The 15,296-nt window shown below is 50.3% G+C and overlaps 1 protein-coding gene across 2 annotated transcripts in view; it reads left to right on the forward strand.

Annotated features, from left to right (window-relative positions):
• Tbc1d10a (TBC1 domain family, member 10a) overlaps positions 1–15,039 on the forward strand; it is a 29,028-nt gene extending 13,989 nt beyond the window's left edge. For both annotated transcript variants that reach the window (XM_039092211.2, NM_001015022.4), the window contains exons 2-9: positions 5,505–5,604; positions 9,974–10,081; positions 11,822–11,928; positions 12,464–12,578; positions 12,661–12,726; positions 13,242–13,431; positions 13,516–13,670; positions 14,217–15,039. In XM_039092211.2, coding sequence (XP_038948139.1) covers positions 5,560–5,604; positions 9,974–10,081; positions 11,822–11,928; positions 12,464–12,578; positions 12,661–12,726; positions 13,242–13,431; positions 13,516–13,670; positions 14,217–14,684 — 1,254 coding nt within the window. In that variant the 5' untranslated portion in view covers positions 5,505–5,559 and the 3' untranslated portion in view covers positions 14,685–15,039. The remainder of the gene's footprint in view (positions 1–5,504; positions 5,605–9,973; positions 10,082–11,821; positions 11,929–12,463; positions 12,579–12,660; positions 12,727–13,241; positions 13,432–13,515; positions 13,671–14,216) is intronic.
• The last annotated feature ends 257 nt before the right edge of the window (positions 15,040–15,296 follow it).

Here is a 15,296-nt window from a genome sequence, read left to right on the forward strand (position 1 = left end):
TCCGTCCTATTGGCCTTACTGAGCAGCGTTACACACAGGCAGACTATCACCACAGCTGTGAGAACACGGGGTGTGGCAGTTAGACTCCGCCTGGGCTAGGACCCAGTAAAGCCGTGCAACAGCATCTGGAAAAGGGTGTGGTTCCCCACAGACTCCTGCAGGGAGTAAGAGACAATGCCTGAGTTATTTGGCAAAGAGAAGCTCTGGTTCAGCTGCTTCTTTTCTAGCTTGACTTTGCCTGAACCTCTCTGATCTAGTCAACTCTCTTTATTGAGCAAATGGAGATTATAGTTAATCTATGAGGGTTCCTTTTCATTGGGCATTAGAAAGACAAAGACAATCACTACAGGTCGAAGTGTCTTCTATGCCTGAATATAATACACAAGAAAGTAATGGAATCCTAGAGAAAGCCATGATTAGAGTTAGTCAAGTCCTGATTCAGTCAGGAGGGATAGGACTAAGCAATGTGAGCAAGCCCGAAGTGTAGTGAACACTCATTTCAGATTTACGTCTTCATCCATTCATGCTTGAGTACCAGAACCAATCCATTTCAAAGAATTATACCTAACTTAAATTTTCTTTTTTATACTTATTTAGTCTTCCCCCTCTTGTGTGTGTGTGTGTGTGTGTGTGTGTGTGTGTGTGTGTGTGTGTGTGTACACACTTGTGTACAGAGGTCAAAGGAACATTTAGAGGAGCCTGACATGTAGATCTCAGGGATTGAACTCTGGTTGTCAAGTTTGGAGGCAAGTACCTTCACCCACTGAGCCATCTCACTGTCATATAATTAGCTTTTTTGTTTGCTTAAGTCTTAGTGGGTAGTCCAGGCTAGCCTCAAATTCATGTCATTCCTCCTGGTCAGCCTCCGAGGTGCTGGAATGTATGCCACTATGCCCAGCTTACCTAATTTTAAGAAATTTTATGAAATTGACTTGAAAACTTGGAGTGCATATTTATACATGTAAGGACAACTCATTTCATAAAGCATTTCAGTTAGTTATCTGTGTGTACACAAAGTCTAAAATGTGGATCTTACTCTAGGTCTCAGTTCAGTGTATGAATAACTGTGTTCTGGGCCAGGATGAAGGTCTGTAAGCTGGAGGGCAGTGAATGGCATCTGGGCGCACAGATGGGCAGGCTGTGAGGGTTCTGTGGGTTTAGCTTCTCGTGGGTAGGACTGTAGCATAAGGGTCAAGAATATGGCTGTGGAGTTAGGCAGCCCTGGGTGTAGTCTCAGCTTCCTTCTTATCGGTACGTCCTTCTTCAAGGTTCTTAACCTTACTAAGTCTGGGACTCTACTCCTAGTGGGGACAGTGATGTTGTCCTGGGGGTTACTAAGGAAAAGTCCATGGGATACACACATGGGAGAGTAAATGGTGTATAACTGCTGACTGCTGTGGTTGGCGCCACTGTTATTGGGGTTTGATAGTATATAAGACCCTGAAAGAGTGCTGTGGCTGGGAGCAGAAGAAAGGACATTCCGGACAAGGGTGGATGGGGGACAGGACATGAGCATGTGTATGTGTGGTATAGGAAGGCCTAAGCCTTGTGTAGCACCAGAAGGCAGGTTGAAATTACAGGGAGAAGATGACAGAAATGTTTTCTCCAAGCATGGGAAAGAAGGGTTAGCAGTAGAAGCTGGTCAGTGCTGGCTAACCCTGAGGTAAAGCACTATCCGAGTGCTGTTCCAATGAGGGCTGACCCCAGAGAGTCTTAGTAGGCTCTTTGGATAAAGAGAAGCCTCCCCCCACCCGCCTCTGGCCACCTCAGGAAAGAGAGATTTCTGGAAAGTGAGTGTGCTCCTAGCTGAGGCATCCCCCACGGAACATCCAGCTTCTCTCTCAGTAGGAGCAGCTGGTTCACACATTCTGTACTGCCAGGGGAAAGCTTCACACCGACCTGCTGTTTGAGGTGCTCCTGTCCGCCCAGCTTCATCTAACGGCTCCCACTTGGCATCCCTTCAGAGTCAGTTCACAGTGTAGCCTGTCCATGGATAAAAGACAAAAAAGCACAGAGAAGGAAGGGAAAGAGGGTGGCTTGGTGGCTTTGGTGTTGGTTTGTCTCCAGTTTGTTTTGGTTTTAGATTTTATTTTTATTTACTGTGTATGGGTGTATTGCCTACATGTATGTCTATGCACCAGTGCCTGTGGATGGCAGAAGAGGGCTTTGGATCCTCTGGAATTGAAACTGTAAACATCTGGCAGCTGTCAGGTGGGTAATGGGAACCAAATGTAGGTTTTCTAGAAGAGCAACCAGTGCTCTAAACTGCCGAGCTATCTCTCCAGCCCGCATCACACTTCCTTGTGGTAGAGAGAATTCCTTCATCCAGAGCAGATACTCTCAGGGATCTTGACCGACTCCACTGAAGGGTCCTTTAACCTTCTGAGTTTTAAAAAATGGACATTCTGTGTGGGAAGAGATACCCACCTGTAGTTAGAGAATGTCCTGAGTGCTAGGGACTGTGTCTATTTCTGCCCTGCCAACATCCAGACTAGGTTCTTCTGTTGGAAGAGAAGCCATTTAAATGAGGGTATTTCCTCAAAAATTTCCCAGCTTAAGGTTTTAAATTTAAAACATATCTTCTAATTAATATGCACATTGAGAGCAATAGCAGTTGTTTGTCTTTCTGAGATCCTGTCTAATCATTGATATAGCCTAGAATCAGTGCTGCCTTAGGATCTAGGAAACATGACCTTTTGTTTTCTTCCCTATTTGAATTCTGGCTTGATGTTTTGACACTGGGGTTTTGAAACTGCCAAAGCTATCAGCTGGCGTCAGTTGAAAGAACTCTTAGCATGTTTCTCTCTGATTGCACTTGAAAGAATAGGGATCTCTACGGCCTACAATCATACTGTACCAACAAAACCAGACCCCAGGGTTGAGGTGTCATACAGGCCCAGGTTTAATCACATGTGGAGTCTTTGGCAACTAGTAGTTTCCCTTGTAAGGCTCATCCTCACGGAGCCTTGGTTTTGTATCTGCACAGAGGGCTCAATCAGATGTTATCATCTTCGTTAACTGCTAAAACTTCCTGTTGACTCATGTGGGCACCCTACCCCTGTTTAGTTAACTAGAAGGCTCATCCCTGACTTGTTGGGTAACTGAATGCTGTTTTTTGGTATATATGTTGTCATTACTGGGGGTGTAGGATCCTTTGGTCTCTGCGTCTTGGGTATTTGGGGATTGCTTGAACTCACATATCCTTTTGTAAATTATGTGACCTCGAGGTTTGAGCGCTGCTTTTTTATATCAAAGAGAGAAAGAAAGAAAGAAAGTGTCTTTGTGCCTTGGTTCTGCCTCTCAATGGTGACAGATAGCAGCTTGGAGCACAGTGACTTGTGTCCTTGTGCTGAGGGGCCCAGCTTATTATCCTGGGCAAGTTCCTTCTTAGCCGTTCTAGTCCAAGGCTGAGTTCAGGTTCAGTTCCTCAGATAAAGTGCACTGAACGAGAGGATTTGCCTCTTTGTGTCCTGGAGGCCTCAGCTCTGCCAGGGCCCCTCCCTCTGTTCTTGTAACCAGTAAAAGTCACAGCAACGTGTTTCCTTCCGGCAGAGAGAATCAGAAACTCCAGCCCTGGGCCAGGCCCAGCTCTACCAGGTCCTGTTCCTGAGAGCTCCCTGGAACTGCCTCAAGTGCCTTCCACCCCGTGTCCCTTTCAGGAAGGCCTATTGGGCCGAATGTCATCTTTAGGCTATGTAGGATCTGGCTTGGAATTGAGTCCCAGGTTACTTACTGAGTTTCTGTTTGACTCTGAGTGGGATTCTCTCCCCGAGTGTTTAACCTCTCTGAGCCTGTTTCTCTGAGTCTGTCATGTGTACTCGATCCTTTCTCTTTTTTAAATTTAATTCTATACTTTTACTTATTCACTTTACATTTCGCTCCCTGCCCCCCTCACATCAATCCTTTCTTTTTTTTTTTTTTTTTTTTTTTGTGGGTTTTTTTTTCGGAGCTGGGGACCGAACCCAGGGCCTTGCGCTTCCTAGGCAAGCGCTCTACCACTGAGCTAAATCCCCAACCCCCACATCAATCCTTTCTTAATACTGTCAAGTACTTTGAATTTTTGTTAATGATTTATTTATTTTTATGTTATGTGTATGCATGTCTGCATGAGGGTGTCTGATCCTCTGGAACTGGAACTACACACTGTTAGGAACTGCCATATGGGTGCTGGGAAATGAACCCTGGTCCTCTGAAAGAGCAACTGGTGCTCCTAACCACTGAGCTATCTTTCCAACCTATTTTATTTTGTTGATTTTTTTTATTTTGTTTACAGGATGTCATCTTTCCCAGGCTTGCCTTAAACTCCTCCTGCCTGTACCTCCAGAGAGCTGACATTATGTCCGGTTTATAAAATACTACTTTTCTTTCTTCTTTCTGGTTGTTCTGAGAATTTAACACAGTGCCTGGCAATTTAGGCAAGTCCTCTACCACTGAGGTACATCTCACCAGACTTGAAGAAACAAAACAAACAAACAAACAAACAACTTCCCAAAAGCAAAACAAAGAAATAAACAAATACAAGGTTTTGATAATCTAATACTTTAAAATGCACTAAAGGAAACTGTGTGAGAGAGAGTTGCATGTGTACACTTCGTGTTGTATGGTTGTCCACTTTGCCCTCTCTCTGTAGGCGGGATAAGGAAGTGTATGTAGAATGCCTGCATGTCCGTCTCTTCTTCTCTGTCTTTGAGAGTTTGGTGAACGTGGGGATCCTCAGGGCCATCTCCTTTTGGAAGCCTCACAGAGGAGTGAAGTGATTGTGCGCTCTACATAAGACAGGGATTCCTCCCCAGCCCTCCTCCGCCTTCTTTGGGTGCTGGTCTGCCTCAGCTCAGCCTCGGTACCCTCAAATGTCAGCTCCATAAGGGGCCTGGGAACAAGAGTCTTCTTAGCCTGTTCAGAAGTGACAGAGCTGCTCAGTCAGTAGGTGTGTTGACGTAGACGGTGGCACTTGAAGGGACTTTGGAGTGTCTGTATGACTTTAGCTTGTGGAGGCAGCTCTGGGATTGGCATGAGTAGAGGCTGAGTGATGGGGAAGAGCAAGGGTGTAATTGGGGAAAAGTTGAGTAACCAGCTTGGCTCAGGCGAAGAGGCGAGCAGGTTATTTCTGTATTTGTTTGACTAGTTTTTGCATCCAACTTTACTCCTAGCTGCTGGCCCCCTGAGGAGGCTTATTTACTAAGGCAAGCCCAAGACAGGAATGCTTGACTTCAGTGCAGAGGCACACACTCAGCCTTTGCCCCAGAGAGCCAAGGCATCCCTGGCCTCTTGACATGTCGGGAGAATAGGCCCTTGCCCCCTTTTCTCTGGCCTGTGACCTTTGTGGCGGGGGCAGCAAGCACTCCGCTCATCTGCAGTAGGGCACGATGAGTCAGTCTGCAGCCTTGAAGGAGATATAGAGACATAGGCATTGGGCTGCAGGGCTGGCCAGGTTGGTGGCTGGGGCCAAAGCCAGGGTCTTTCCTTCTCTTGACACATCTGATGCCCTGCCCTCTGATCCTCAGGCTGGAGGAAGTTCCCCTGGAGGTGCTGAGGCAGAGGGAGTCCAAGTGGCTGGACATGCTCAACAACTGGGACAAATGGATGGCCAAGAAGCACAAAAAGGTACCGGGGCTGGCCTTGGGCCTAGGGCTGGGAGTCAACAGTCTGGGAGGAGAAGGAAGGGGATGAACTTCACTGCAGCAAACTAGGGGCTTCTCCAACTGTCAGTCTGCCGGAGGGGTCCTCCATTGGGTCAAGTGAGCTGCAGAAGCTGACTCTAGGATGGGGCAAGCTTTGTACCCGGCACATGACTTCAGAGAAGAGTCACACAGAACTCTAGAGTTAAACCAGCAGCTCTCATAGGTGATTTTACCCCTGCCTGAAGAAGGGACAAAGAGTTTCCTAATGTTAGTGCAGCTATCTTGTGAGACACAGTTCATATCTTGACTATAATAATCTGGCTAACACCCCAATAGAGTTAATTCTAGGGACACTCTTGCTTTACCAGTGGCCTAAGATTTGAAGACAGGCAGGAAACTTTAGTGTCTACACCATTGACCACCATAGGAAGGACCTTCTTCACCACCTAGACAGCTTGGTGATTTTCTTCTTGTCTCCTAGGCAGAGTGGAAAGAAAGAAAAGCAATCCTACAATTTACAGTAGTTTAATAAAGATGAGAATACCCATTCCCTGTCTAGTTAGAATGTCCTTAGGTACTGGCTTGCTTATCCTATAAGAACCACACTCGGGTTGGGGATTTAGCTCAGTGGTAGAGCGCTTGCCTAGGAAGCGCAAGGCCCTGGGTTCGGTCCCCAGCTCCGAAAAAAAGAACCAAAAAAAAAAAAAAAAAAAAAAAGAACCCCACACTCACTCGCCATTCTGAAGTTGTGTGTCAGTGTCTTTGGGAGCCCTTTGTGACACTTATTCACTGACTGGCCACTCATGGCCACAGTCTCTGCATATTCCAGTCTACAGAGTTAGCCCATTAGCCTGGTCTAGTTCTACTTGTCCAGGACTGAAAGTCTGGAGTGAATGTGGGCTGCCTCACCCCCTGTCTTTGTGTGTGAGCTATGTAACTTAGGGTAAGATGTCATTAGTCTAGTGGGAGTAATAAGCCTTTTATGAGGATCCTTACAAGGTGGTAACAGGAAGTGCTTCACAGACTGCCAAGGGGGAGAAGCTCACCCAGGCTTGAGCGCTTTCTTGCTGTTCTGAGTAGAATTCTGGGTGAGTTCAGTGGTAGACTATGTGCTTAGCATGGGTAAGGAGAGAATCTCCTCCTCCCTTTCTTTCTCTCCTCTCTTCTCTCCCCTCTCTCTTCACCCACAGAGTGCCTGCTTGCCTGTGTGCTTGTGTGTGTGTGCTTGTGTGTGTGTGTGTGTGTGTGTGTGTGTGCATGCTGGTCTCCAACTTATTGTACTTTGTCTGCCTCCCTAGTACGAGGAGAATAGGCATGCACCACCATAACTGACAAAATCAGTATTTTTAGAACACTTATTCTCCCGTTGTTCCCTGGCTAACTTTGGGTCCTGCCTTATCTTTCCTCCAGTTCTTACCCTGAGCCGTATGTAGCTAGCTCTGTGTCTCTCTTTTGTAGCTGTGGGGAGTGCCTGCCACCGTGCATTCAGCAGCCCTTCCTTTGCCCTTTGGCTTCCCCTGCACTGTGGGTAGAGGCCAAGGGCTGCCTTTGCCCAGCAGAGGCCTTCAAAGACACGCTTTAATTCATTGTGTTCAGAGACCCGGACCAAGACCGCTGCCTTGGCTGGAGCCACATGGCTCGCCCCTGCTAACTGCGGCCTGGCTTTGGAAGCGTGGCTTCTTCCAGTGCAGGAGGTCATGACACAGGAAGGATAATAACTGTTTTGGGAAGTGGGTTCAGGCCCAGCATTTCTCCTGGACTCATCCATCGTCCTGGTAGGAGGCTGTCTTCTTCCACCTCCCAACTGTGCTCAGGACAGACATGAGGGCCTGCAGGGAGTCGGGGGTTTGCCTTCCCAGAGTTCAGCAGGCAAGGGTATGGTTTCACCTAGCTGTCATCAGTGACCTCCTTTAGGTTTGCTGTAGAGACAGGTAATTTTTGGAGTATTCTGGTAGCACTTCCTCATGTGTTATCTAACTCATTTTGCCCGTCCTCCCTAAGGCAGGCTGATGACCGGCCAGCCGGCACCTCTGCAAATGACTGGGTGTCTGAGAAAGGCTGGCTGTCCTCTTGACTCTCCAACCCCTGCCCTGCCTCTGTCGTTGGTGAGGGCACCACAGTGGTCTGAATGTGCTCCATGACTGTCCTGCAGTGCGCATGTGTGAGGGGCTGGGAGAAGGCACGGTGATCTTGTAGGACCTGAGGCTCTGGGCTGTCCTATGTCCCACTGCCAAAGCCTGCCCAAAGCGGCTTCCTTAAGGTGACTCTTGTCTCACAGCAACAGGAAGCTGTCCTCAGTGTCTGCTGCTCTTCTCTCCTGCTGCTTCTCTCCCAGTTTTCAAGCAGTCAGAAGCCCAGCTTGGCTCTCAGGAGTAGCCAGCTGCTCTTCCTTACTGACTGAGTTCTCCAGCCTGCTGCCTGTCTCCTTCCTAGTCCTTAACCTGCTCCAAGCTCTGGAAAGTTCTCTCTTGCCTTGTTGGTCATCAGGAATGTCTTCTGTGCCCCTCTTCAGGTGGGACTATTTGAGGGGCTTTCCAGTTGAGGAGAAGTTAGGCAGCAGCTGAAGCCCTTGGCCTTTCTGTGACAAGTATCTTTCTGGGATGATGTGGAGGAAAAGCCCCGCAGTAAGCAGGGCTGTCTCTCTGATGAGCCTCTTCAAGCTTCATTACGGCGCATTTAAGAGGAATATGTACTGTCATTCAGATCTTAAGGCAGGTGAGAAGTGATGACCCAAGGTCAGTGTGGGATTCAAAACCACATCAGCTGTTCTCATGCCACAAGTACTTCTTTCTTTGATCTCAGGCCAGGCTGCTCCATGCAGGGGTGAGAGAGGGTCTCTGTCACTCAGCTCTACCCTCTCTGCCATTATCCCATGGGCTCAGGCCCTCTGCCTTTGCACTCACTTCCCTTAGGATCAGTCCCAGGAAGAGCCCACTTCTCCCCTCTGTGAGGCTCTGAGAGACTGGTGAGGTAGGAAGTACACAGAGCTGCATCCCCAGCCTCCCTGGCACAGTGTGGGAGGGCAGGGCTTCTGATTGTGTGATGAGTTCTCCCTATTCAGAGGGAAATGTTCTGTTCTTTATTTTTTATTTGTTTTCAAATTGTCATAGAAGTGTGGATTATACATTGAGCATATGCCCACCTGTACCCCTCTCCTCCCCTCTCTCTGCCCCTTTAATACCTTCTGTTTCCTTAAACAGTTTTGCGTCTTCTTAAAAGACATGGTAGTAGGGCTGGAGAGATGGCTCAGCGGTTAAGAGCACTGACTGCTCTTCTAAAGGTCATGAGTTCAAATCCCAGCAACCACATGGTGGCTCACAACCATCTGTAATGGGATCCGATGCCCTCTTCTGGTGTGTCGAAAGAGAGCTACAGTGTACTCGTCATATATAAAATGAATAAATAAAATCTTAAAAAAAAAAAAAAAAGACATGGTAGTAGACTGCCCATGACAGCACATGCCTTTACTCTGATCTCAGAGTTCAAGGCCAGCCTGTTCCAGCCTAACCTTGATATGCCTTCCGAGTGTTCAGATTCAGGGCATGTAAATAATATTGTGTGTCCACACCAAGGTATGGCTGAGGAGAAGGATTGTCTTGTAGATATGAGGGAGCGTACAGCCCGGGGCGCCTGTCTGGAACAGTCCAGAGTGGGGAGAGAAAGAAGATGTCTGAACATGGCCAGCAGACTGGACTGGGCAATGAAGGAGGTAGAGGTGAGAGGGAAAGAGAAGAGAGAAGGGCAAGAGTAGGGACCAGGGAGCAAGAGCAGAGGAGTAACCGAACTTGTGGTGGAATGGCAGGTCATATAGGGAAGAGAAGCTGGAGAAGGGAAACACAGCAAAGCTCTTGGACAGGAGAAGTATAAGGTAGGGAGTGCGGTGAGAAGAGCTGAGGGGAGCCACAGGTACTGACTGAGCCTGGAGCCCTGCGATTGCTTTGATGGTTAATAGCATCACAGTTAGCTGTCTATCCTGGTTTCTTTAAGATCTGACAGCACACACCATCATACCTGTATGTCTGAGGGATTTGAGGAAAGTTTGCTGTCTGCAAGGATCCTGGAACCCATCTCCCGTGGATACTAAGGGTTGACTATAGTTCTGGGGTCCAGAATTCTGTGGCCTACCTCAGGAATGCCTGCATTGCCATTAGAGAATGTGACTCTGCCATCACCTGGTGGCAGCATGTCTAATTGCAGTCCCCATCCCCTCCATGGGCTCCGCCTTGCAGGCCAGAAAGTCCTCAGTTCGTCCCTGTCTGCTCTTGTGCGGAGGCTCCCTGAAGGCCCACCAGGCCTTCGCACAGGAGCTACCAGGGTAGGTGCATGGGCACAGCTGCTTCTTTGACTTTCAGATTCGTCTTCGATGCCAGAAGGGCATCCCACCTTCTCTGCGGGGACGAGCTTGGCAATACCTGTCAGGAGGCAAGGTGAAACTTCAGCAGAATCCTGGAAAATTTGATGTGAGTTTTCCTTTCTTTCCTGTTGTATCTCTGGATTGAGCATCTTCCCCTGGCAGGGGATCCTCCATGTACTCTCCTAGACCTCAGTAAGATGGACAGTTGACAGGATCTCTACTCACAGGCCTGAGTGCTCAAGAACCGCATTGTCCCAGTCCATGGACCATGTCGACTGGAAGCTGTTGTTCCTAAGGCTTTACCCTTAGCAGGCTTTCCCCATAGCATAAACTTCATTGCAGTCCTGCCACCTTTACCCAGCCCTTTCTCTCATCAGGGAGTCAAGTGTGCTTCCATGGCTGAGCACAGTACGTTTCCACACAGCTCTTGGTCATCAGGAAGTCACTCTTGACCACCTTTCCACCCTAACCCTAACCAGTGTGTGCTGTAGCCTTTAGGGGACTGCGTGTTAGGACCACAAAAGCCTTCACATTTCTAGGCCTCCGTCTTGTACTCTGCCTCCTGTCTCTAAGCGAACTAGACATGATCCACTAGGTGGTCTTCAGGGGTCTACTTGGGGGTCAGAAGCCAGTCAATCAATGCTCAAAGACCATGTGTTCTGTATCTGATCCTATCTACCCCCTGATGGCTGGCATGGTACAGTATTCTTCAGTTCACTAAGCTGATCTGCGAAGCCTGTTCCCCTGGAGAGTACCATGGAAGCAGTTGGCTTCCCTGGGGTTGCCCCAGCTTACCCGCCACACTTGGGCCAGCATCAGGGCTCTGCCCAGGCTGTTGGGATTAATGACAACAGTGAGACAGCTGCCAGCCACCAGACCTTTGTTGATGCCCTTCATACTTCAGTGAATAGCTTCTCTCTGGTCAGACCTGTCCTCTGTTCCTCAGTGCAAGGAAGCACAACTTTGTTTTGTCTGGGTTGGAGGAGTGATTGGTTTTTTGGGGGCTGGGGGTTCTTTCTCTGGGACTGGGTTTCTCTGTGTAGACCTGGCTGTCCTGGAACTCACTCTGTAGCACAGACTGCCTTGAACTTAGAGGATCTCTGTTTTCTAAGTTCTGGGATTAAAGGATAGTGTCACCATTGCCATGACAGACGCCCAGAGCTTTGTGTGTGTGTGTACAATAGTGTGCAGAGAGGAACTGGCCGCCCCGAGATAGCTGGTAGGTTGCTGATGAACCCTGGTACCTAGACAAGCACTTAATGCCTGACAGATGTCACACTCCCTTCCTGAAAGGTGACACCTGAAACACAGGATGCAGGCAGCAGAGCAGCTGGGTTTGGTGGCTCCGATTCTCATCCGCTCTCAGGGCCCAGCTCCACTGGTTTTCTAGTCAGGAGGCCCTGGGGACAAGACTTTGATTTAACCCTTCAGTTCTCTTGTCTCTGAACAGGGTGTGATGACAGGGTCTGTTTTGGGGTAGGGAAGGGGCCAGCAAGTCCCATATGTGTTGCATACCCAGTTCTCCATCTGGCTCCAAGCAGTGGCAACACCTGTAGCTCTTGTTGAGAAGAAGCCTTCTGTCTGAAGGACAAGACATCCCTAGGTAAACTGAGTCCTGACCACTGTGATTCGGCCACAGATCCTAAGACTCTTCCAGGAGTTAGGATTCCTCTCAGGCTTCCCACGTTCTGCCATTCTTGACTCTGAGGGATTCCCTACCTGTCTTCGGGGTGGCCCGGCTCATGATGCAGTTGGGTGCTGCTGCCGCCTACCCTGATCCCTGAGACAGTCATCGCCTACCAAGGGTGCTCCTCACTGCTTCCTGACATTATGCTCTTGCTCCCAGGAGCTGGACATGTCTCCTGGGGACCCCAAGTGGTTGGATGTGATTGAGCGTGACCTGCACCGGCAGTTCCCTTTCCATGAGATGTTCGTGTCCCGGGGAGGCCACGGGTAAGCAGCCTAAGTATGTGGGCTGGAAGCTGGCTGGAAGCTGGCTCGAAGCTGTCAGGAAAGGTATAGTGAGCTTGGCTGCATGTGTGCAAAACTCCAGATACCCTTTACCTTCTGTGGTCTGGTGGTCTGCTGGCCCACTTTTGACTCTTGTAGCTGCTTGCATGATTTCTTCTCTAGACTGTTAGAACTTTTCTGGCCAGGCATTCTTGATGTGTAGGGGAAAGGGTAAGTGAGGTTGGTGAGAGACAGGAGCAGAGTGATGTGTGGGCAAGGACAGAACCCAATAGGGTGGCCCTCTCTAGCCCTTCTCAGTCTGTATCTATCTGGCATCCAGCCCTGGTCCAATCCTTGCTTTCTGTTTGAATCCTGTCATTGGGTCACAGGTCAGAGACTGACCCATTGATGACCACAAGTACAACCTTTTCCGAGATGGGCAGGTTCTGAGGCAGGTCTGTAGGCATTCATAGGAGTACAGGGGAGGTGATGGACAGTAGTCAACTCCTGCCTTTCTATCCTGCTGTCCTCTTCATAGCCAGCAGGACCTGTTCCGTGTACTGAAGGCCTACACGCTGTACCGCCCTGAGGAGGGCTACTGCCAGGCCCAGGCGCCCATTGCTGCGGTGCTGCTCATGCACATGCCTGCTGAGGTACCTGGGACCTGGGTGGGCAGGCGGGTGGGCATTGGGACCCCATCCCAGGCTCAAGGGCTCATGCCTCTCTCATCCACAGCAAGCCTTCTGGTGTCTGGTCCAAGTCTGTGAGAAGTACCTGCCTGGCTACTACAGTGAGAAACTGGTGAGTACTACGTAGCCTGGGGTGCTCCAGGCTGGATGCCCTCTGTGGATGCTCCAAGGCCCTCTCACTTCACTCATAGCCACTCCAGGCTAAAGTCCCAAGTCCTGATAGAGGGCACTCACGTACCAGTTACACACTCACCTCCATCTGCCTCAGGGCTCCTGGTCCCTCCCTCCTTGACTTTGGCATAGGCTTAAGAGCTTGTCTGACGCTCCATGCTGCTCCACCAGGACGCCTCTTCCTCAGCCTTCGCCCCATGCCTGGAGCTTTCCTCAGCCTTGACAGGCAGGAGTTCTGTTCCTGCGGTGTTTGGGACACTCAGTCCCCTTTTCCCCTCCCCCATTCTGTGTCCATGGACTGGTGTCACTCTTCCTGAGGGACCGTCTGTCTGGTCTGTTCATCTGTCTTCCAGTGCTCTAGGGTTCTAGCTACCTGATGAATTACTGAATGTTCACCCAGTACTAGGAACTCATAGGGGCTATGGTCATGGCGCTGTGGCCTTGATGTCTCTTCAGGAGGCAATCCAGCTGGATGGCGAGATCCTCTTCTCACTGCTACAGAAGGTGTCCCCTGTGGCTCACAAGCACCTTAGCCGCCAGAAGATTGACCCCCTGCTGTACATGACGGAGTGGTTCATGTGTGCTTTTGCCCGCACGCTCCCCTGGAGCTCTGTGCTGCGAGTTTGGGACATGTTCTTCTGTGAAGGTACCAGACTATGCTGGATTGTGGGGAGGGGGTTGCAAGAGAAGCCCCAAAGCCTCCCTGGACTCATCACCTGCCCCCATACAGGAGTCAAGATCATCTTCCGCGTGGGGCTGGTACTGCTGAAGCATGCCCTAGGCTCCCCAGAGAAACTCCGAGCCTGCCAGGGCCAGTATGAAACCATCGAGCAGCTGCGGAGCCTCAGCCCCAAGATCATGCAGGAAGCCTTCCTGGTTCAGGAGGTGTGGACCATCATCTCCCACTTGGCTATGGGAGGGAAGGGGAGCTGGCAGTTGACTTTGGAGGAAGCCTTGCATGGCCCCGCCCCAAGGGCGGGTTGGTCAGGCCAGGGCAGGGTGGTTGGACCTCTCATCCTTTTGCTAGGTGAGGAGGGTTGGGCCCAAGAGGCACTTTGCAGTGTCTTAGCTGGTCCACTCCACTTGGGGAACAGAGAAGAGCTGCAATCTACAGCCCCTTATTTTCTTTTTGGATACTTGTTTTCAGAGGCTACAAACTAAGAGATACACATATGGCCAGCTTCTGTGGGGACCACACCCCACACCCAGGCTCATCCTAGTGCACATTGCAGGGGCAGACATACGAGGTCATCTGTGCCCATCTCCAGCTGTCCCTTCTGAGGCCCTGGCTCCATGTCTGGCACTCAGACCACAATTATATCCTCCATGGAGTCAGCCATTAGCAGACAGCTAAGGGATGCTGGTGGGCAGGACAGCAGGAGGGAAAGGTCTCACTCTTCTGGTGCTCACATGTTCCTCATTGCCCCTAAGGTGATAGAGTTGCCTGTGACGGAGCGCCAGATTGAGCGGGAGCACCTCATCCAGCTGCGGCGCTGGCAAGAGACCCGCGGTGAGCTGGAGTGTCGCTCTCCACCCAGGATGCATGGTGCCAAGGCCATCCTGGATGCAGAGCCTGGTCCCCGACCTGCCCTGCAACCTTCACCATCCATCCGCCTGCCCCCAGATGCAGCCCTCCCCAGCTCCAAGACTAAGCCACACAAGCAGGCCCAGAAGGAGCAGAAGCGGACAAAGACCAGTGGGCAACCGGACAAGTCCCCAGGCCTCAATCAAGCCACAGTGGTGACTGCTTCAGGAGATGCATGTCCTCCTCAGGATGCGCCCCCAAAGGATCCAGTCTCCCAGGACCCGGCTCCCCAGGACTCTACTCCTCAGAACTTAGCCTACCACCATTCCCAAGAGAGCCTGACCTCCCAGGAGAGTGAGGACACCTACTTGTAACCCCAGGAGCTCAAGCCTCCGGGCGGGGTCTTCTCTTGTCTTACACGGTTCAAAGACTGACAACACTCCAGGTCCTCTGCACCTGAGGAACCAACTGCTTGGCCATTGGGCTGGGATAGAATCTGGCTGGTCCAGTACAGGTTCTACCTGAGCCTCCTTATTTATTTTCTCTTGAGTTGAGCTGGTCCAGCCAGCATAGGCAGAAGCTGTGGCCAAAGGGGTTGGGTCTCAGCCCCATCCTTCTGGGGGATGTTCCCCAAGGATTGGGTGCTGACATGCGGGGAAGCGGTGGGGTACTCTTTGTGTAAAATAGAAAATATGGTTTTGTACGGAAATAAACAGGCTTGTATATAGAGCTGACGTGTAGCTGGGGACCCAAAGGGATATCATCCCTCGTCCCTCAGCAGGAGCCCCTCTGAAACGTACAGGAGACACTAAGTCCAGAACCAGCTGCTCTTCTTGGCTCTTCTCTTTCAACCCATCTTTGCTTCCATGTCCACCTCCTGACAGTCAATCCAGGCTGAAGCCCACCCCTGGGGCAGAGCAGGGAATCGTCCGTCCCCAACACCTTGGTCTGTGCTTCTTTATTGGGGGTGGGGAGTAGACCTTAAA

Source organism: Rattus norvegicus, chromosome 14 (genome assembly GCF_036323735.1).
Source record: "Rattus norvegicus strain BN/NHsdMcwi chromosome 14, GRCr8, whole genome shotgun sequence".
Lineage (NCBI taxonomy): Eukaryota > Metazoa > Chordata > Mammalia > Rodentia > Muridae > Rattus > Rattus norvegicus.